The sequence below is a fragment of the Oncorhynchus keta genome, chromosome 29 (genome assembly GCF_023373465.1).
Source record: "Oncorhynchus keta strain PuntledgeMale-10-30-2019 chromosome 29, Oket_V2, whole genome shotgun sequence".
NCBI classification, from domain to species: Eukaryota; Metazoa; Chordata; class Actinopteri; order Salmoniformes; family Salmonidae; genus Oncorhynchus; species Oncorhynchus keta.
Genome location: NC_068449.1, coordinates 18,292,591 through 18,315,939, shown reverse-complemented (window position 1 = coordinate 18,315,939; position 23,349 = coordinate 18,292,591). Strand labels below are relative to the sequence as shown.

At 43.9% G+C, this 23,349-nt stretch overlaps 1 protein-coding gene across 1 annotated transcript in view; it reads right to left on the bottom strand.

Moving 5' to 3' along the window:
- Nucleotides 1–23,349, bottom strand: part of LOC118362157 (ral GTPase-activating protein subunit alpha-2-like) — a 224,811-nt gene that overhangs the window by 54,997 nt on the left and 146,465 nt on the right. The window contains exons 36-38 of the mRNA XM_052486145.1: nt 19,740–19,895; nt 2,692–2,850; nt 465–592 (exon numbers count right to left, since the gene is read on the bottom strand). Of these exons, the coding sequence (XP_052342105.1) occupies nt 465–592; nt 2,692–2,850; nt 19,740–19,895 (443 nt within the window). The remainder of the gene's footprint in view (nt 1–464; nt 593–2,691; nt 2,851–19,739; nt 19,896–23,349) is intronic.

The window sequence follows — 23,349 nt, the reverse complement described above, 5'->3', positions numbered from 1 at the left end:
GCATCTGCACATGTTACTGAGGGCTGTGTAACACAACTCAAACCAGTGCGCAGCTAATCGCTGTATGCAAATCAGCCAGTGCATCAAGATCAGTGTCAGCGCTCAACCATGCAGATCAGCCAACACAATCCACATGGGCAAACCACTGGCAGTGCTAATGCCATTATCACAACAATCGACCCGTTTATAATTTTAATTCTTTCATATGAGCATTGTGAAGAAGATTGTGAGGAATAAGCAGCTAGCTAGCTGTATATAAATGTTTATTTGTATTTCTGTTATTTCTCACAATCTTCACAATGCTAGATAGATAGATGGATAGATAATTGGTCAGGATCTATCCATCTATCTTTGAATATAAAAATATACCCTTCCTCGGCCTACCTACCTGCTGAAGCTCTGTGATCAGACAGGACTGTATGAAAGGTAGAGGCAACAGAGTAAAGAGTAGACAGAAAGGATACAAGCTCTGGTAGAGTGTCAGGCGGGACTTGACAGCTCTGCTGGCGTTGATGCAGGTGGCGCGCACCAGGCTGGGCAGCAGCGTTCCAGTGACGATGGCCCCGTTGAACAAAGGCCCAAAGAAAGGGACCTACAAGGGGAAGGAGGGAGAGAGAGGGAGAGGGAGAAAGAAACAAATACGAAGAAAGAAGAAGAAAGTTAACATGTTATATTATTCAGATAAAATGCTATAAAATAAAAAAAATGCTGGTTAAGTCATAAAATCATATGAAATGAGTATGCTTTGAAATGCGCGAGACATCTCAAATGGGCACAGGGTTAGAGTTAGGTTTGAGTGATTACGGTTTGAGTTTTGTTATTTAGCATGACAATCACACACATCTAATGCAAATCAATGTAGAGTAAGAGAAATGACTGTCGATACCAGAGAAAAAACTTCTATTGAACAAATACAATGGCAGTTCTCTGTGTTTGAGAGCAGCACGCATGTGTGTGTGTGGTTGGTGTGTCTGACACACGCATCTGCTGATGGGTTTTTGGGGAGATCTTAAATCTGCTGAGTTGAATAATCGTTGACCTGGAATGTGACGTGAATGTCAGAGCCCCTTCATAAACCCTGCTGTCTACTCTACATGGTAGAGCTCATTATACAGAAAGTCCCTCCACTTCAATGATTGGAACGTACTTCAAACTGACATCTAGCTCTAGAACACCATAGAATATGAATGAGAGGGGGGTTCTGAGTATGGTGGAGGTTTGGGCTGAAGACTGGGTGGTTTTAACCTCTTTGGGCTAGGGGGCAGTATTTTGACGTCTGGATGAAAAGCGTGCCCAAAGTAAACTGCCTGTTGCTCAGGCCCAGAAGCTAGGATATGCATATAATTGGTAGATTTGGATAGAAAACAAGTTTCTAAAACTGTTAGAATAATGTCTGAGTATAACAGAACTGATTTGGCAGGCAAAACCCAGAGCACAATCCATCAAGGGAATTTTTTGTTGTTGAGGTCATTGTGTTTTCCAATTGTTTTCTATGGGAGGTACTATTTACGAGGAACCTGGTTGCAGTTCCTTTGGCTTCCACTAGATGTCAAAGGTCTTTAGAAAAGAAAAGTTGTTTGAAATGTTTGGACCAAGTTCACAGGTAACTTATTAGATACTTTGTAGGCATGTTGGGCGAGTTGAAACCGGTGTATTTATGAATCAAACGTGCCAAATAAATTGTCATTTTTGGGACATAAAGAAGGACATTATTGAACAAAAGGACCATTTGTGATGTTTCTGGGACATTTTGGAGTGCCAACAGAAGAAGATCTTCAAAGGTAAGGCATTAATTATATCGCTATTTCTGACTTTTGTGGCGCGATAATTGGTTGGGACAATATTTTTGGCCAATATTAGCCATTGCTAGTCTATCGGCCTTTGACGATTGCCGCAGCCGATGTCTTCTATGGAGCGCAAGCGCACTTGCCTCGTGTCATACTGTTGCAAGCCGGCACCACTTACTCGTTCATTGCTATCTGTCCTTGAGGAACCTCTGGCTGGACAGCATCTTCTTAACTACCTACTCCTGCTGCATATCATATAGCTTAAGCTCACTTGAAAATGACACAAGGCATGTAGACATATTGAAAGTGTTCATTAATTTACTGTTCGGCAAAACAATGTCCATATACAGGCGGCAGCACTTTGCAAAACAAGACACCGGTTTTGTCATCAAAATGTTCAAATTTAATGATATTGTCCATCGGTCTCCTTGACCCCCAAAAAACAGTATCGGCATTGGCCTTAATAAATCCATATTGGTTGTTCACTAGCACATACGCACAGTGATGGTGATGCACTGTAGTGGAAGAGGAGGACATTACTTTCCATCTCAGAGTCACACAACTGGACAGGCAGACAGACAGTTAACCCAAACCAACAAGCTAGTTTGGTGGGACACTGGGAAAGAGAGTTAAGAGGGGTTTGTTGAGAAAGTCAGATAGATTGGAGCAGTGCTGGAATATGTGTTTGATCAATTTTAGTAGAGAAATTGTGAAAATAGCATCCATTATATATATTTTTTATGTAAAAAAGACAGTAAGTAAAATAGTCTATGACACCACCCATTATAGACATGGATTTAGTGGAAAATAATCAACCAAGTGTAGAAGCAAACTCTGAAAACTCATTGTGACAAACTACCATATTGGTTTTGCATTGAGCAGCCAACCAGCTGATCTGTAGTACCTGTGGTTTCTTCATGATCTGGATGAAGAACGTGTGGTTCTTCATGGGGTACACGATGATCAGCACGTCTCCAAAGTCAGTGGGGATGATGCCGCGCCGGTAGTCCCTGCTGTGCTCCGACCACACTATGTGAACTTCATCGTTTCCCAGGTGACGCAGCTGCGCCGGAACAAATCACAAGCTTTAGACATGGCTAGCAACGGTGATCACATTTAAAAAAACATATTGTCATTACTATAAAAAACAAATATAGGTTAGCTATTACCACAGCTCTGGGTGTTGTGACAACGTAAAACATCTCCTAATTTCAACTTTGATTGGAAATTCAAAGAACAAAAAAACATTTTAAAACCAATCATTGAAATGAACTTTACTCCAAATTGCATCCAATTTCCATGTTCTATTCATAAATACAACTTCAGTTAGGACTGAAATTACAGGAAATTGGCAGATTGTTATTTTAACTCTATTTTTGAACTAAGACATAGGAGCGAGAAAGGAGAAAGAACAGTATTGTGGTTGACATGGACATTAAGTGATGGGCCGTTCGAACCTCACCGATCTTTACCCTTCATTAATGGAGTTGATCCCTGACCACATGACGTTACCAGAATAGACTGGGCCTAGTTATGGCCAAAGAGTATTTCCTGCCTAGGTGAAGAGATTAGGAATAACTCCTGTCCCTGATCATGTGGCATCATGACTGCTAAGACTGAGCCTCCACACTGACTGACTCGCTGAGAGAAGAAGAAAACATGTGCTAATGTACTTGGGTCTAATGAGCCATTAAGAAAACATGCCCTCGCTACCCAAAAAATACAATTAGCACATTCTATTATAACCCCTTAATTATGCTAATGGTTTAATGTTAAACAAATCCTCAACCCGCTGATTGAACGTCGTGCTCACTGGTTGATCTCATCTGTACAGGCGCAGGTCAGACCAGACAGACAGGGACAAATTAACCAAGAATGTTGAATATGCATGTCGAAGTTGCCCACAAAAATCCTAGGGATGTTAATTAACATTAGACATTTTACACAGAATGAGTTGAACCAAGAGGCAGGACTGTCTGGGTAAATGCTAATGCATCTTTGTGTTCTCCTTCAGCAAGCTCTCCAACACCAGGGAATATGTTTAATAATAACAATACAAATGTTTGGTGGGTGCTAATATTTGTCCAATTTCATACATGTACAAGTATGTATTATAAGCATGCGTGAATTGGAAATGTGTTTTTTGCAGAGAGCGGCGTCACGGCGAAATTAGGAGTCAGGAAAATATGGACCATCACGGTAAAGGAGGATATTGGTTTGTGGGAAGGTCGATTTCAATGATATATGAATAGAGGAGGATGTCAGAAAAGCAGGAATTGATGATTAAATCAGGGGAAGAATCACATCCCTGTCCCTACTACACAGTACTGTAGCTATATGTGGCACTAGAAGCTCTCCTATGTGTGGCCTCAGTTAAAGGCCCTTGTCCAATTGGCCCTCAAGGTTTGGCGATATATCAAATTCATTCCATTAATTCGAATTGAAGTTTTTGTGTGATAATACAAATGCAATAATCCAATTATTATTATTATTATTGAGCTTTTATGTCCGCTTGTTCTCACGTTAACTTTTTGGCCTCGTCTCCTTCGCTCCTTCTGTGCACCTTCTCATTTATATTAGAGATCTGTATATAATGACGAGATGCTCATATCTCCACCTCAACAATGGGAGTCGTTGCCCCAAAGGCGGGAAGGCAAGTGACAAAGGCGGGAAAGCATTGGGGTTATTTTGGACAGACTTGGGTGAGAGTGAAACCTCTCGCTTCGCCTCTTCCTCTCGGTCTACACACACATACCAAGCCTCTCCCCCTGACACTGTCTACAACAAAGATGAAAGATCACTTCTTCTCTGACAAGCAATTTCAACTCACTATTTACACTGAAAAAAAATATAAATGCAACATGCAACAATTTCAAAGATTTTACTGTTGCAGTTCATATAAGGAAATCAGTCAATTGAAATACATTCATTAGGCCCTAATTTATAGATTTCACATGACTGGGCAGGGGTGCAGCCATGGGCCTTGGGGAGGCCCACCCACTTGGGAGCCAGGCCCACCCACTTGGGAGCCAGGCCCACCCACTTGGGAGCCAGGCCCACCCACTTGGGAGCCAGGCCCACCCACTTGGGAGCCAGGCCCAGGCAATCAGAATGAGTTTCTCCCCACAAAAGGTCTTTATTACAGACAAATACGTCTCAGCACACTGGGCTGGTGTGGTTACACGTGGTCTAAAGGTTGTGAGGCCAGTTGGACACACTGCCAAATTCTCTAAAACTATGTTGGAGGCAGCTTATGGTAGAGAAACAAACATTGAATTCTCTGGCAACAGCTCTGGTGGACATTCTTGCAGTAAGCATGTCAATTGCACGCTCCCTCAAAACATCTGTGCATTGTGGTGTGACAAAACTGCTCAATTTCATGTGGTATTTTATTGTACCTGGCACAAGGTGCTCCTGTACAATGATCATGCTGTTTAATCAGCTTCTTGATATGCCACACCTGTCAGGTGGATGGATTATCTTGGCAAAAGAGAAATGGTCACAGACAGGGATATAAACAAATTTGTGCACAACATTTTTGAGAAATACACTTTTTGTTTGTATGGAACATTTCTGGGACTTTTGACTTCAGCTCATGAAACATGGGACCAATACTTTACATGTTGCGTTTATATTTTTGTTCAGTGGTAAATTTGAGGTTTGGTCCAACAGAATCAGTCATATGGACACCCAAATATTATTTTAATAGAGGAGAGAAAACATCTGTACTAAAATATCTATTTTTAAGCCTAGGCATTGGCTTTGAGATTGCCATATAAACTAACTCATATAGGATAGAAAAGTGTGTGTGCGCATTAATAGAGGCCTGTCCTGACTGTCTGTGTGTGTAGAATGACCCCATGATATCTAGGCACTCAGCCAGAGACTTGACACAAATTAACTGGTTCCTCTTAGCTTCACTGGAGACAGAGCAAAGTGTTATTCTGCACACCAGTGAGAGCTATTGTTCTGCTTGGAGCCTGTTTCTGGATGAAAGATTCATGTTTTGTGTGTGTGGTGTGTGGTGTGTGGTGTGTGTGTGTGTGTGTGTGTGTGTGTGTGTGTGTGTGTGTGTGTGTGTGTGTGTGTGTGTGTGTGTGTGTGTGACCAGTACGACCATACATCATCTGGGCCGACAGTCAAAGGCACTTGCTTGCCCAACTTGGGGGAACCGTTGAGCTACTGTTAGAGGAAGTATGTCTGGAGTGACTTCCTGTCATTCTGGCCCCTATTGTTCTCACTCAGTTGCGACAGACTGAGGCAACCTTTTCACCCAGTTGTCTCCCCTCACACACACATAGGGTCACGTGTTTTGCAGATGCTTGCATGGGGTAGGTTGACTATATAAATGCTCCTGTAGTCTTTGTACAGGAGTCGCTCACTTAATTTCATCTGCGTGGGCGGGGCGACCAGTCTCCTCATTATAATATGTTTTTAATAAAAGTAAAACCTTGATCGACTATTTACTGTGCCTCTCCTCATTATTAGTTAATGGTAGAATTTCCACCACATTCTTGGCGAGCTTGGCAGGAGGTGTACCTCCACCCGCAGACCGTTTCGGAGGACCTGGTTAAACTGTGCACAGGGGGCTCCAAATTGAGACCCCAGGAAACCGCACTTCTGACAGGAGCAGACTGAGACCCACCTAAGGACCCAAAAGGAAGACGGGGCGGGTGGATACTTTTGAAGCCCCTGTTGAGGGTACGCTCAGAGTGAGGTCACGCTCAGAGTGAGGTCACGCTCAGAGCGAGGTCTTCCTTAAGAGGGCCAAAGCTGAGACAACCAGCAGGCCTGAGTTGAGTTGATAAGAGTGTTTTAAGTGAGGTATCCTTGGACATGATTTTTAATTAGCCAGTTGAGGGCAACCAAAACTCCAGATCTGTGGTACTGATTTGATCACCATAGGACTGGTGAGGTTAATGTAGAGTGAGGGACCAGAGTGCGAGTGCACCTGGCTTGGCGAAGCTCATTGAACGAGGGACCAGAGTGCAGGTGACTCCTTGTGAGGGCATTTGACTTAGTGGAGTTTTATTTGTATTTTTTTATTTCACCTTTATTTAACCAGGTAGGCTAGTTGAGAACAAGTTCTCATTTGCAACTGCGACCTGGCCAAGATCAAGCATAGCAGTGTGAACAGACAACAACACAGAGTGTTGGACTGGAGCGTGAGTGGTCTTGCGAGGGCCCTCGGCTCGGTGAAGCTCAATTTATTTAGCCTCTCCTCATTATTAGTTAAAGGTAGAATTTACACCACAACTTTCTAACCATACCCTTTTTATGTCTCAACTCTTCAAATTGCACGCAGAGCAGGCACTACTAAAACAGGAGTATCAATGAATATTGCTTCTGGAAAATGAATGCTCAGTTTGTCTCTCGCGGCATTACGGTACCAGGTACTGTTAGCAGCATTTTAGCCAAAGACTGCTATAGTAGCTAGTCGGATTTATAAGTGTGCAATATGCATTTAAAACACAATTCTATAAGGAATTGGCAACTCACTCTCATTCTGAGAAATAAGGTAGGCTACTTGATGTCAACATTTGAACAAAGTGGACAGGCTAGCATGCTGTTCAAACAGACACCTGTGTGTTCATAACAATTCAACTGTTCAACCTTGTTAGCTGGGGAACACATCCAAGTTGGCTAAACTTGAAATAAAAATATTAGCTGGCTATTCATTATCATGTGGCCTTGTGCTTGAGAGATTGTTTATGAGATCTTTGTTAATTTTCTATAATGCCTGCTACAATAAGTTAGTCATTATTAGTGAATGTGCATTATTTTTTTTAACAAAAAAGTGCATTTTCATAGATAGACTTGAAAGTTTGATCAGTGATTATTAAAAAATAAATAATCAGGTTACACTATTTTGATAATATAATTAAATTACAAGTGGGTCTTATGGTTCTGGAAGGCTTATATTTAGCCTAGGTATAACTTCACAAGCCCTGAATTCATTAGATGAATGCTGACTCTTTGAAATGCAGTGTATTTGACCTTTAAATAGTACAACAACACTTATTTAGAGAAAACATAAAAAAATATAAATATATATTGTGAATCGCCTATAAGTTAGAAAATGTAGATGTGATTTGTAGGCCATACCAACCAGCCCCATCTCAGTGTCCTCCCACAAGGCCCATGGGTCTCATCCAACTAACACACAGCACAGCAGGCCTCACAGCAGTACAGTCCATTATAAAAACAACAGAGCAGGCCTCACAGCAGTACAGTCCATTATAAAAACAACAGAGCAGGCCTCACAGCAGTACAGTCCATTATAAAAACAACAGAGCAGGCCTCACAGCAGTACAGTCCATTATAAAAACAACAGAGCAGGCCTCACAGCAGTACAGTCCATTATAAAAACAACAGAGCAGGCCTCACAGCAGTACAGTCCATTATAAAAACAACAGAGCAGGCCTCACAGCAGTACAGTCCATTATAAAAACAGCAGAGCAGGCCTCACAGCAGTACAGTCCATTATAAAAACAACAGAGCAGGCCTCACAGCAGTACAGTCCATTATAAAAACAACAGAGCAGGCCTCTCAGCAGTACAGTCAATTATAAAAACAGCAGAGCAGGCCTCACAGCAGTACAGTCCATTATAAAAACAGCAGAGCAGGCCTCACAGCAGTACAGTCCATTATAAAAACAGCAGAGCAGGCCTCACAGCAGTACAGTCCATTATAAAAAAAGCAGAGCAGGCCTCACAGCAGTACATTCCATTATAAAAACAACAGAGCAGGCCTCACAGCAGTACAGTCCATTATAAAAACAACAGAGCAGGCCTCACAGCAGTACAGTCCATTATAAAAACAACAGAGCAGGCCTCACAGCAGTACAGTCCATTATAAAAACAACAGAACAGGCCTCACAGCAGTACAGTCCATTATAAAAACAGCAGAGCAGGCCTCACAGCAGTACAGTCCATTATAAAAACAACAGAGCAGGCCTCACAGCAGTACAGTCCATTATAAAAACAGCAGAGCAGGCCTCACAGCAGTACAGTCCATTATAAAAACAGCAGAGCAGGCCTCACAGCAGTACATTCCATTATAAAAACAACAGAGCAGGCCTCACAGCAGTACAGTCCATTATAAAAACAACAGAGCAGGCCTCACAGCAGTACAGTCCATTATAAAAACAACAGAGCAGGCCTCACAGCAGTACAGTCCATTATAAAAACAACAGAGCAGGCCTCACAGCAGTACAGTCCATTATAAAAACAGCAGAGCAGGCCTCACAGCAGTACAGTCCATTATAAAAACAACAGAGCAGGCCTCACAGCAGTACAGTCCATTATAAAAACAACAGAGCAGGCCTCACAGCAGTACAGTCCATTATAAAAACAACAGAGCAGGCCTCACAGCAGTACAGTCCATTATAAAAACAACAGAGCAGGCCTCTCAGCAGTACAGTCCATTATAAAAACAACAGAGCAGGCCTCACAGCAGTACAGTCCATTATAAAAACAGCACAGCATGCCTCACAGCAGTACAGTCCATTATAAAAACAGCAGAGCAGGCCTCACAGCAGTACAGTCCATTATAAAAACAACAGCAGGCCTCACAGCAGTACAGTCCATTATAAAAACAGCACAGCATGCCTCACAGCAGTACAGTCCATTATAAAAACAGCACAGCATGCCTCACAGCAGTACAGTCCATTATAAAAACAACAGCAGGCCTCACAGCAGTACAGTCCATTATAAAAACAGCAGAGCAGGCCTCACAGCAGTACAGTCCATTATAAAAACAACAGCAGGCCTCACAGCAGTACAGTCCATTATAAAAACAGCAGAGCAGGCCTCGCAGCAGTACAGTCCCTTATAAAAACAACAGAGCAGGCCTCACAGCAGTACAGTCCATTATAAAAACAGCAGAGCAGGCCTCACAGCAGTACAGTCCATTATAAAAACAACAGAGCAGGCCTCACAGCAGTACAGTCTATTATAAAAACAGCAGAGCAGGCCTCACAGCAGTACAGTCCATTATAAAAACAGCAGTACAGTCCATTATAAAAACAGCAGAGCAGGCCTCACAGCAGTACAGTCCATTATAAAAACAACAGAGCAGGCCTCACAGCAGTACAGTCCATTATAAAAACAGCAGAGCAGGCCTCACAGCAGTACAGTCCATTATAAAAACAGCAGAGCAGGCCTCACAGCAGTACAGTCCATTATAAAAACAACAGAGCAGGCCTCACAGCAGTACAGTCCATTATAAAAACAACAGAGCAGGCCTCACAGCAGTACAGTCCATTATAAAAACAGCAGAGCAGGCCTCTCAGCAGTACAGTCCATTATAAAAACAACAGAGCAGGCCTCACAGCAGTACAGTCCATTATAAAAACAGCAGAGCAGGCCTCACAGCAGTACAGTCCATTATAAAAACAACAGCAGGCCTCACAGCAGTACAGTCCATTATAAAAACAGCAGAGCAGGCCTCACAGCAGTACAGTCCATTATAAAAACAACAGAGCAGGCCTCACAGCAGTACAGTCCATTATAAAAACAACAGAGCAGGCCTCACAGCAGTACAGTCCATTATAAAAACAGCAGAGCAGGCCTCACAGCAGTACAGTCCATTATAAAAACAGCAGAGCAGGCCTCGCAGCAGTACAGTCCATTATAAAAACAGCAGAGCAGGCCTCACAGCAGTACAGTCCATTATAAAAACAACAGAGCAGGACTCACAGCAGTACGGTCCATTATAAAAACAGCAGAGCAGGCCTCACAGCAGTACAGTCCATTATAAAAACAGCAGAGCAGGCCTCACAGCAGTACAGTCCATTATAAAAACAACAGAGCAGGCCTCACAGCAGTACAGTCCATTATAAAAACAGCAGAGCAGGCCTCACAGCAGTACAGTCCATTATAAAAACAGCAGAGCAGGCCTCGCAGCAGTACAGTCCATTATAAAAACAGCAGAGCAGGCCTCACAGCAGTACAGTCCATTATAAAAACAGAAGAGCAGGCCTCACAGCAGTACAGTCCATTATAAAAACAGCAGAGCAGGCCTCTCAGCAGTACAGTCCCTTATAAAAACAACAGAGCAGGCCTCTCAGCAGTACAGTCCCTTATAAAAACAACAGAACAGGCCTCTCAGCAGTATAGTCCATTATAAAAGCAGCAGCAGGCCTCACAGCAGTACAGTCCATTATAAAAACAGCAGAGTAGGCCTCGCAGCAGTATAGTCCATTATAAAAACAGAAGAGCAGGCCTCACAGCAGTACAGTCCATTATAAAAGCAGCAGCAGGCCTCACAGCAGTACAGTCCATTATAAAAGCAGCAGCAGGCCTCACAGCAGTACAGTCCATTATAAAAGCAGCAGCAGGCCTCACAGCAGTACAGTCCATTATAAAAACAGCAGAGCAGGCCTCACAGCAGTACAGTCCATTATAAAAACAGAAGAGCAGGCCTCGCAGCAGTACAGTCTATTATAAAACTAACAGAACAGGCCTCTCAGCAGTACAGTCAATTATAAAAACAGCAGAGCAGGCCTCTCAGCAGTACAGTCCCTTATAAAAACAACAGAGCAGGCCTCTCAGCAGTACAGTCCATTATAAAAACAACAGAGCAGGCCTCACAGCAGTACAGTCCATTATAAAAACAACAGAGCAGGCCTCACAGCAGTACAGTCCATTATAAAAACAACAGAGCAGGCCTCACAGCAGTACAGTCCATTATAAAAACAGCAGAGCAGGCCTCACAGCAGTACAGTCCATTATAAAAACAACAGAGCAGGCCTCACAGCAGTACAGTCCATTATAAAAACAACAGAGCAGGCCTCACAGCAGTACAGTCCATTATAAAAACAACAGAGCAGGCCTCACAGCAGTACAGTCCATTATAAAAACAACAGAGCAGGCCTCTCAGCAGTACAGTCCATTATAAAAACAACAGAGCAGGCCTCACAGCAGTACAGTCCATTATAAAAACAGCACAGCATGCCTCACAGCAGTACAGTCCATTATAAAAACAGCAGAGCAGGCCTCACAGCAGTACAGTCCATTATAAAAACAACAGCAGGCCTCACAGCAGTACAGTCCATTATAAAAACAGCACAGCATGCCTCACAGCAGTACAGTCCATTATAAAAACAGCACAGCATGCCTCACAGCAGTACAGTCCATTATAAAAACAACAGCAGGCCTCACAGCAGTACAGTCCATTATAAAAACAGCAGAGCAGGCCTCACAGCAGTACAGTCCATTATAAAAACAACAGCAGGCCTCACAGCAGTACAGTCCATTATAAAAACAGCAGAGCAGGCCTCGCAGCAGTACAGTCCCTTATAAAAACAACAGAGCAGGCCTCACAGCAGTACAGTCCATTATAAAAACAGCAGAGCAGGCCTCACAGCAGTACAGTCCATTATAAAAACAACAGAGCAGGCCTCACAGCAGTACAGTCCATTATAAAAACAGCAGAGCAGGCCTCACAGCAGTACAGTCCATTATAAAAACAGCAGAGCAGGCCTCACAGCAGTACAGTCCATTATAAAAACAGCAGAGCAGGCCTCACAGCAGTACAGTCCATTATAAAAACAACAGAGCAGGCCTCACAGCAGTACAGTCCATTATAAAAACAGCAGAGCAGGCCTCACAGCAGTACAGTCCATTATAAAAACAGCAGAGCAGGCCTCACAGCAGTACAGTCCATTATAAAAACAACAGAGCAGGCCTCACAGCAGTACAGTCCATTATAAAAACAACAGAGCAGGCCTCACAGCAGTACAGTCCATTATAAAAACAGCAGAGCAGGCCTCTCAGCAGTACAGTCCATTATAAAAACAACAGAGCAGGCCTCACAGCAGTACAGTCCATTATAAAAACAGCAGAGCAGGCCTCACAGCAGTACAGTCCATTATAAAAACAACAGCAGGCCTCACAGCAGTACAGTCCATTATAAAAACAGCAGAGCAGGCCTCACAGCAGTACAGTCCATTATAAAAACAACAGAGCAGGCCTCACAGCAGTACAGTCCATTATAAAAACAACAGAGCAGGCCTCACAGCAGTACAGTCCATTATAAAAACAGCAGAGCAGGCCTCACAGCAGTACAGTCCATTATAAAAACAGCAGAGCAGGCCTCGCAGCAGTACAGTCCATTATAAAAACAACAGAGCAGGACTCACAGCAGTACGGTCCATTATAAAAACAGCAGAGCAGGCCTCACAGCAGTACAGTCCATTATAAAAATAGCAGAGCAGGCCTCACAGCAGTACAGTCCATTATAAAAACAACAGAGCAGGCCTCACAGCAGTACAGTCCATTATAAAAACAGCAGAGCAGGCCTCACAGCAGTACAGTCCATTATAAAAACAGCAGAGCAGGCCTCGCAGCAGTACAGTCCATTATAAAAACAGCAGAGCAGGCCTCACAGCAGTACAGTCCATTATAAAAACAGAAGAGCAGGCCTCACAGCAGTACAGTCCATTATAAAAACAGCAGAGCAGGCCTCTCAGCAGTACAGTCCCTTATAAAAACAACAGAGCAGGCCTCTCAGCAGTACAGTCCCTTATAAAAACAACAGAACAGGCCTCTCAGCAGTATAGTCCATTATAAAAGCAGCAGCAGGCCTCACAGCAGTACAGTCCATTATAAAAACAGCAGAGCAGGCCTCGCAGCAGTATAGTCCATTATAAAAACAGAAGAGCAGGCCTCACAGCAGTACAGTCCATTATAAAAGCAGCAGCAGGCCTCACAGCAGTACAGTCCATTATAAAAGCAGCAGCAGGCCTCACAGCAGTACAGTCCATTATAAAAGCAGCAGCAGGCCTCACAGCAGTACAGTCCATTATAAAAACAGCAGAGCAGGCCTCACAGCAGTACAGTCCATTATAAAAACAGAAGAGCAGGCCTCGCAGCAGTACAGTCCATTATAAAAACAGCAGAGCAGGCCTCGCAGCAGTACAGTCCATTATAAAAACAACAGAGCAGGCCTCACAGCAGTACAGTCTATTATAAAAACTAACAGAACAGGCCTCTCAGCAGTACAGTCAATTATAAAAACAGCAGAGCAGGCCTCTCAGCAGTACAGTCCCTTATAAAAACAACAGAGCAGGCCTCTCAGCAGTACAGTCCATTATAAAAACAGAAGAGCAGGCCTCGCAGCAGTACAGTCTATTATAAAAACTAACAGAACAGGCCTCTCAGCAGTACAGTCCATTATAAAAACAGCAGAGCAGGCCTCTCAGCAGTACAGTCCCTTATAAAAACAACAGAGCAGGCCTCTCAGCAGTACAGTCCATTATAAAAACAACAGAGCAGGCCTCTCAGCAGTACAGTCCCTTATAAAAACAACAGAGCAGGCCTCTCAACAGTACACTCCATTATAAAAACAGCAGAGTAGGCCTCTCAGCAGTACAGTCCATTATAAAAACAGCAGAGCAGGCCTCTCAGCAGTACAGTCCATTATAAAAACAACAGAGCAGGCCTCTCAGCAGTACAGTCCATTATAAAAACAACAGAGCAGGCCTCTCAGCAGTACAGTCCATTATCAAAACAACAGAGCAGGCCTCTCAGCAGTACAGTCCATTATAAAAACAACAGAGCAGGCCTCTCAGCAGTACAGTCCATTATAAAAACAGCAGAGCAGGCCTCTCAGCAGTACAGTCCATTATAAAAACAACAGAGCAGGCCTCTCAGCAGTACAGTCCCTTATAAAAACAACAGAGCAGGCCTCTCAGCAGTACAGTCCCTTATAAAATCAACAGAGCAGGCCTCACAGCAGTACAGTCCATTATAAAAACAGCAGAGCAGGCCTCTCAGCAGTACAGTCCCTTATAAAAACAACAGAGCAGGCCTCTCAGCAGTACAGTCCCTTATAAAAACAGCAGAGCAGGCCTCTCAGCAGTACAGTCCCTTATAAAAACAACAGAGCAGGCCTCACAGCAGTACAGTCCATTATAAAAACAACAGAGCAGGCCTCTCAGCAGTACAGTCCATTATAAAAACAACAGAGCAGGCCTCTCAGCAGTACAGTCCCTTATAAAAACAACAGAGCAGGCCTCTCAGCAGTACAGTCCATTATAAAAACAACAGAGCAGGCCTCTCAGCAGTACAGTCCATTATAAAAACAACAGAGCAGGCCTCTCAGCAGTACAGTCCATTATAAAAACAACAGAGCAGGCCTCTCAGCAGTACAGTCCATTATCAAAACAACAGAGCAGGCCTCTCAGCAGTACAGTCCATTATAAAAACAACAGAGCAGGCCTCTCAGCAGTACAGTCCATTATAAAAACAGCAGAGCAGGCCTCTCAGCAGTACAGTCCATTATAAAAACAACAGAGCAGGCCTCTCAGCAGTACAGTCCCTTATAAAAACAACAGAGCAGGCCTCTCAGCAGTACAGTCCCTTATAAAATCAACAGAGCAGGCCTCACAGCAGTACAGTCCATTATAAAAACAGCAGAGCAGGCCTCTCAGCAGTACAGTCCCTTATAAAAACAACAGAGCAGGCCTCTCAGCAGTACAGTCCCTTATAAAAACAGCAGAGCAGGCCTCTCAGCAGTACAGTCCCTTATAAAAACAACAGAGCAGGCCTCACAGCAGTACAGTCCATTATAAAAACAACAGAGCAGGCCTCTCAGCAGTACAGTCCATTATAAAAACAACAGAGCAGGCCTCTCAGCAGTACAGTCCCTTATAAAAACAACAGAGCAGGCCTCTCAGCAGTACAGTCCATTATAAAAACAACAGAGCAGGCCTCTCAGCAGTACAGTCCATTATAAAAACAACAGAGCAGGCCTCTCAGCAGTACAGTCCATTATAAAAACAGCAGAGCAGCAGCCCAGTTAAGCCATGGTGCCTGAGGCTGGTAGTGAGCGTGAGGCCGCCGGGTGCCGCTCGCTCTGACATTAGGACCCTACATGGCCTGACCCCCACCTCACAGGTCACTCCTGTAACCATATTACCACAACCAGCTGCTGCCCTCAAGCCCACAATTGGATTGGAGGAATTCACATTCTTTTTCCTCATTTTCCTTTCTGGTTTAAATGGGGCCCGTTTTTTTCCTTTCTTTCTTTCCCTCAGACAGACAATCTGGCCAGCGAAAGCCTCCCCCACCCCACTACACACAGTACGCACTTGAGAGCGGGCGGGTGGGCGAGGCTGAACGTTTTATTTGTAAAATGACAGAGAAACTTCCTGCCTGGATGCCGATAAAGCCTCTTTTTCATCCCAATCTCACCCCCCCCCTCCCTCCCACCCCCTTTAAGCCTCCATACCCGCTGCCGAGCTGCCAATTTCTGTATCGCCTGTGGCTAGCGCGGGGTTCTGGGAGGAGAGGAGTGCAATTACAGGGGCTCCCAGTCAAATGAATCGAAGAGGGCCAACGGCACACACCAGTGCCTCACACCAGCTAGCCAAAATCGAATTGTGCGCATGCTAACTAATTTCCGCAGCCACCGAGCACAGGTTCAGTATGGGGTCGGTGCAGGACTGTTTTTTGGGGCGAGGGGGGAAGGGATTTGTTGGTGGTGCGGAGGTGGTATATGAGGAGGGCCTGATGAATTTCCTATCTTCGTGGGACACCGCATGAGAAGATAGGCTGCATGGGCAGGGGCTTCGCAGCTCATTTCTCCATGCTAACTGCTGCTGGTGTGCTACAGCCAGGGAAACAGCTGAAGCGCCCATCGATTGCTCCCGCCGTCACGGCCGGAATGGGATAAAAAGGTCCTGCCGGCATCCGCCTGGCCCCTGCCCTGCCAGGGTCAGCTAATGGCTGAATTTGGGCCCCAGTCACTGCACCCAGGGAGGGGGGCAGGAAGGGTGAACAGGTCCAGGAATCACAGTCATTACCGTAGCCACACATGCCTCTCCTCACACGCCTGCTCCTCTCTCTACTCCTCAGGCCTGCCCAGGGTTTACTAATCAATGCCAGAACACAGGAGTCACATCACCTGATCTCAGCTTTAGCACAGAGTGAAGAGCCAAGACAGCGCACATATAGACAGACAGGGTCATTTCACTCTGTACACTGTTTGAAGCCTTTTTTTGTATGGGTCGATCCACCAATTAGTGCCTTTTGAGTAGTGTAACTTGGTGAAAAAAAACTTATGTCACCTAATTTTTACAAATCGGACATAGAGACCACATGTTCAACTGAACGGAAAAAACTTTTCCCATCTCAAAACGTTCAATTAAAAAAAATGTTCTGTGCCTAATAAAGTAACAGTTGACCGTAACAGCGTTGACAACATCATCTTAAATCAGCCAAATCCCCTTGAGACAGGGGGAATGGAAGCTTGTTGTGTGGAACAGGGAGGGGCAATTGAATGAAAGATTCACCAAAAATGAACATTCTTAAAACATTTCTATGGGTAACAGGGTTGACGTGTTATGCTCGACAAACTCACTTTTTCACCACAAAGCACCAGAAAGTGGCAAAATAGTGTAAAGGCATGTGAGCTGGTTCTACTCTATGATTTGACTATGAGATGTTCAATGTCTTTTCTGATTTAAAAAAAATTTAAAGCAGCAATCAGCATTTAAAAGCTTTCTCCCCAACCGTTTCAGTAATAAAAAGCAGTGTGATAGGGCTGGACAAATGTAACCACTCAAATGAACAGACAGCGATATGGATGCAAGGACAGAGCATGCATGATATCAAAATTATACTTTTAACCATGTTTTGAGGCTATATAGTGTTTCTTTACATTTACCATTTTCTTTTGTAAAATAAGCTTATATTTTAGGTTCTGATGGCGTATGACTATTGAACTAAGCTTGTGAGGCATTTATAAGTTATATTCTTCAAGAATTAATGGGTACATTGAATGAATTCCAAAACTGATGAATCAACTGCAATCTGCAGATTGCCCCTTTAAAAAGCAATAGTTTCACCATATTAAAATGAAAGTTTAGTTCACATAAGTGTTGACCATAAATGAGGGACAGGTTGTTGTTGTTTCTTTTTACCAAATCATAATTTGGTAAAAACTTTACAAATTTAACAAATCACCAATAAAATTAAAAAATAATAATCTTTAGAAATGACTATCAAAGCAACAAAATAACTAGGGCTTTACAAAGATGGTGAAAACAACTGACAGTTGTGAATCTGAGGCAACCAAAGAGCTACTGCCCCCTTACCCGGGAAAGCACCGAACAACAGACAGGGACGTTGCACCATCAAAGACGCGCAAATATGTGATGAGAACTACATTGAGTTGGGGTTCATTTATATTGAGAGTAATGCCTTTCCTCAGCCACAGTGTGTTATATGTGCAAAATAAGTATTTCACAACTCGATGACACCTTCACTCCTGTGCAGACATTTAGAAACAAAACATGCCAATTTGAAAATTAAGCCACGTGAGTTTTTGGAGTGAGAATTAAGATGACTTTCGAGTAGTAAGACATGTATAAAAGCAACAGATACCATTAATTACTGCTTCACATACAAGCCAGTGAATTCTATGAGTTACAGGTGGATGAGTCAACAGACATGGCGGGCCTGGCACAGCTCCTGGTACATGTCGGTTATGTTTATGAGGCGTCAATTAAGGAAGACATCCTCTTCTGCAAACCACTGGAAACCAGGACAACATGAGAGGATAGTTTTAAAGTAGTGGACAGCTTTGTGATATAAAATGGACTTTGGTGGTCAAAATGTGTTGGTATCTGTACTGATGGCGCAAAAGCCATAACAGGGAGACATAGTGGAGTGGTAACACACGTGTAAGCAGTTGCTCCCGACTCCACTTGGGTACACTGCAGCATCCACGAGAGGCTCTTACCGCCAAGGGAATGACTGACAGCTTGAAAGATGTTTTGGACACTACAGGGAAAATGGTTACCTTTGTTCATTTAAAGCAAGGCCCCTGAACTCTTGTGTATTTTCTGCATTATGCAATGATATGGGCAGCGACCATGTAACGCTTTTACAACATACAGAAGTGCGCTGGTTATCAAGGGGCAAAGAATTGACATGTTTTTTTAAATTGAGAGACAAGCTTAAAGTTTCCTTTACTGACCACCATTTTCACTTGTCTGACCGCTTGCATGATGATGCATTTCTTACACAACTGGCCTATCTGGGTGATGTTTTTTCTTGCCTGAATGATCTGAATCTAGGATTACAGGGACTCTCCACAACGATATTCAATGTGTGGGACAAAATTGAGGCTATGATTAAGAAGTCGGAGCTCTTCTCGGTCTGCATTAACAAGGACAACACACTGGTCTTTCCATCATTGTATGATTTTTGTGTGCAAATTAACTCAAGCTTACGGACAATGTCAAATGTGATGTAGCGAAGCACCGGAGTGAGTTGGGTGCGCAATTACGCAGGTACTTCCCCAAAATGGATGACACCAACAACTGGATTCGTTATTCCTTTCATGCCCTGTCTCCAATCCACTTACCGATATCTGAACAAGAGAGCCTCATCGAAATTGCAACAAGCGGTTCTGTGAAAATGTAATTTAATCAGAAGCCACTGCCAGATTTCTGGATTGGGCTGCGCTCAGAGTATCCTGCCTTGGCAAATCGCGCTGTTAAGACACTGATGCCCTTTGCAACCACGTACCTATGTGAGAATGGGTTCTCGGCCCTCACTCGCATGAAAACTAAATAAAGGCAGAGACTATGTGGAAAATGTTTTAAGACTGGGACTCTTTCCAATACAACCAAACAGAGTTATGTGCATCCTTTCAAGCACACCCTTCTCATTAATTTGAGGTGAGTTATTTACAATTTTCGATGAACAAATAAAGTTCCCACGAGCCGGGTTGTGACAAAAACTCACAACTTTTTATGTTTAATAAATGTATCGTATAGTGTGTGTGGCAGGCTTGCAATGATGGCAAAAAAACTACATTTGAGAGTGCTCTGACCCTGGTGCTAAAGGGGGTACGCAGCTGGAGGTTGAATGTTTGAAGGGGTACGGGACTATAAAGTTTGGGAACCACTGATCTGGAAGGAGTAATATTCACAAGTACCTTTTTGGTGAGGCAGTCGTCAGAGTTGGACGGCATGCGTGTGGACACATGCAAGATGACTTCCATCGTGGAGGTAGCGTAGTAGGGAGCAGTGTGTCCTGTGCTGCCGTTCCTCTGAAGCCCTCCCATGAAGCCACAGTGTGTGGCTAGATCCACCTGAGGGGGACACAACACGGTTAGGAGAGCGTGATGTCAGTGTGCGTGTGTCAGAGAGAGTAACGAGATGCGGGGCAGGGTTTCCGCTAGCCGGTAATAGCCGGCTTTTGGCCCAAAAAATAAATAGAAAAGCCAATAAATACAATTGCTGCTGGCCAACGGTCCGGGAGAAAAAGAAAAGAATCCCATTGCATAATAATGCTTTTTAGCCTATTCATTGATGGAAATATTAGTCCATGTAAATGCATTTGAATAGTCATACTTATAGCTCTATAGCAGGGGTACTCAACTCTGACCCTACGAAGTCTAGAGCCTGCTGGTTTTCTGTTCTACCTGATAATTAATTGCAGACACTTGTGCCCCATGTCTAAATCAGTCCCTGATTACAGGGGAACAATTTAAAAAATGCAGTGGTTTGGTTTGAGAGATCTACAGGTTAATTTGCATAATATGGTGAAACTAAACTGCCGTGTGTACAGTACATTCGTTATGTATCTTATTTATCGCACGTGTACAGCATACAGATACAGAGCCTTTCAGCAGAAAATATGTCAGACAGCGCAAGAGCTGCTGCTTCAGCATCTCAAATAGCAAATGCATAGGCAATGAAAGGCAGGCTTCATCAGTTTCATCATCAATTTTTCTTGGGTCACTATAACTATATCTATTTTGCCAATTGGATTGATCCCCTCTACCACACGGAACCCCACTAATCTACCGACGGAAATGCACGAGGTGGCTAAAAACAGACCTCCTTCCTATGCTAGCTTGCTTCCCATGGCTCGACTAGCTGTCTGAATCGCCGTGACCCCAACCAACCCCACTACTCCCTGGACCCTTATGATCACTCGACTAAGCATGCCTCTCCTTAATGTCAATATGCCTGGTCCATTGCTATTCTGGTTAGTGTTTATTGGCTTATTTCACTTATTTCACTCTAGCCCTGCTATTTATACCTTAACCAACCTTTCAGTTCCACAACCCACACATGCGATGACATCACCTGGTTTCAATGATGTTTCTAGGGACAATATCTCTCTCATCATCACTCAATGCCTAGGTTTACCTCCACTGTATTCATATCCTACCATACCTTTGTCTGTACATTATACCTTGAAGCTATTTTATCGCCTTTTACTCTCTGTTCCAGACGTTCTAGATGACCAATTCTCATAGCTTTTAGCCGTACCCTTATCCTACTCCTCCTCTGGTGAAGTAGAGGTGAATCCAGGCCCTGCAGTGCCTAGCAATATATGCCATTTAGCGATATATGCCACTAGCCCCACTCCTATTCCCCAGGCGCTCTCTTTTGATGACTTCTGTAACAGTAATAGCCTTGTTTTCATACATGTTAACATTAGAAGCCTCCTCCCGAAGTTTGTTTTATTCACTGCTATAGCACACTCTGCCAACCCGGAGGTTCTAGCCGTGTCTGAATCCTGGCTTAGGAAAACCACCAAAAATTCTTAAATTTTCATCCCTAACTACAACATTTTCAGACAAGATAGAACGACCAAAGGGGGCGGTGTTGCAATCTACTGCAAAGATAGCCTGCAGAGTTCTGTCCTACTATCCAGGTCTGTACTCAAACAATTTGATCTTCTACTTTAAAAATCCACCTCTCTAAAAACAAGTCTCTTACCGTTGCAGCCTGCTATAGACCACCCTCTGCCCCCAGCTGTGCTCTGGACACCATATGTGAATTGATTGCCCCCATCTATCTTCAGAGCTCGTGCTGCGAGGCGACCTAAACGGGAACATGCTTAACAACCCAGCCACCCTCAATCTCACACAAATGATCAATGAACCTACCAGGGTACCCCAAAGCCGTAAACACGGGCACCCTCATAAATATGATCCTAACCAACTTGCCCTCTAAATACACCTCTGCTGTTTTCAACCAAGATCTCAGCAATCACTGCCTCATTGCGTGCATCCGTAATGGGTCAGCAGTCAAACGACCTCCACTCATCACTGTCAAACGCTCCCTGAAACACTTCAGCGAGCAGGCCTTTCTAATCGACCTGGCCGGGGTATCCTGGAAGGATATTGATCTCGTCCCGTCAGTAGAGGACGCCTTGTTATTTAAAAACAAAATGCCTTCCTCGCCATCTTAAATAAGCATGCCCCATTCAAGAAATGTAGAACCAGGAACAGAAATCACCCTTGGTTCTCTCCAGACCTGACTGCCCTTAACCAACACAAAAACATCCTATGGCGTTTGGCATTTGCATCGAACAGCCCCCGTGATATGCAACTTTTCAGGGAAGCTAGAAACCAATATACACAGGCAGTTAGAAAAGCCAAGGCTAGCTTTTTCAAGCAGAAATTTGCTTCCTGCAACACTAACTCAAAAAAGTTCTGGGACACTGTAAAGTCCATGGAGAATAAGAACACCTCCTCCCAGCTGCCCACTGCACTGAAGATAGGAAACACTGTCACCACCGACAAATCAACTTTTGAAGAATTTCAACAAGCATTTTTCTACGGCTGGCCATGCTTTCCACCTGGCTACCCCTACCCCGGTCAACAGCACGGCACCCCCCAAAGCAACTCGCCCAAGCCTTCCCCATTTCTCCTTCTCCCAAATCCAGTCAGCTGATGTTCTGAAAGTGCGGCAAAATCTGGACCCCTACAAATCAGCTGGGCTAGACAATCTGGACCCTTTCTTTCTAAAAATTATCTGCCGAAATTGTTGCCACCCCTATTACTAGCCTGTTCAACCTCTAGTGTTATCTGAGATTCCTAAAGATTGGAAAGCAGCTGCGGCCATCACCCTCTTCAAAGGGGGGGACACTCTTGACCCAAACTGCTACAGACCTAAATCTATCATACCCTGCCTTTCTAAGGTCTTCGAAAGCCAAGTCAACAAACAGATTACTGACCATTTCGAATCCCACAATACCTTCTCTGGTATGCAATCGGGTTTCAGAGCTGGTCATGGGTGCACCTCAGCCATGCTCAAGGTCCTAAACGATATCATAACTGCCATCGATAAGAAACAACACTGTGCAGCCGTATTCACTGATCTGGCCAAGGCTTTCGACTCTGTCAATCACCACATCCTCATCGGCAGACTCGACAGCATTGGTTTCTCAAATGATTGCCTTGCCTGGTTCACCAACTACTTCTCTGATAGAGTTCAGTGTGTCAAATCGGAGGTTCTGTTGTCCGGACCTCTGGCAGTCTCTATGGGGTGCCACATGGTCCAATTCTTCGACTGACTCTCTTCTTTGTATACATCAATGATGTCGCTCTTGCTGCTGATGAGTCTCTGATCCACCTCTACGCAGACAACACCATTCTGTATACTTCTTGCCCTTATTTGGACACTGTGTTAACAACCCTCCAGGCGACTTCAATGCCATACAACTCTCCTTCCATGGCCTCCAATTGCTCTTAAATACAAGTAAAACTAAATAAATGCTCTTCAACCGATCGCTGCATGCACCTG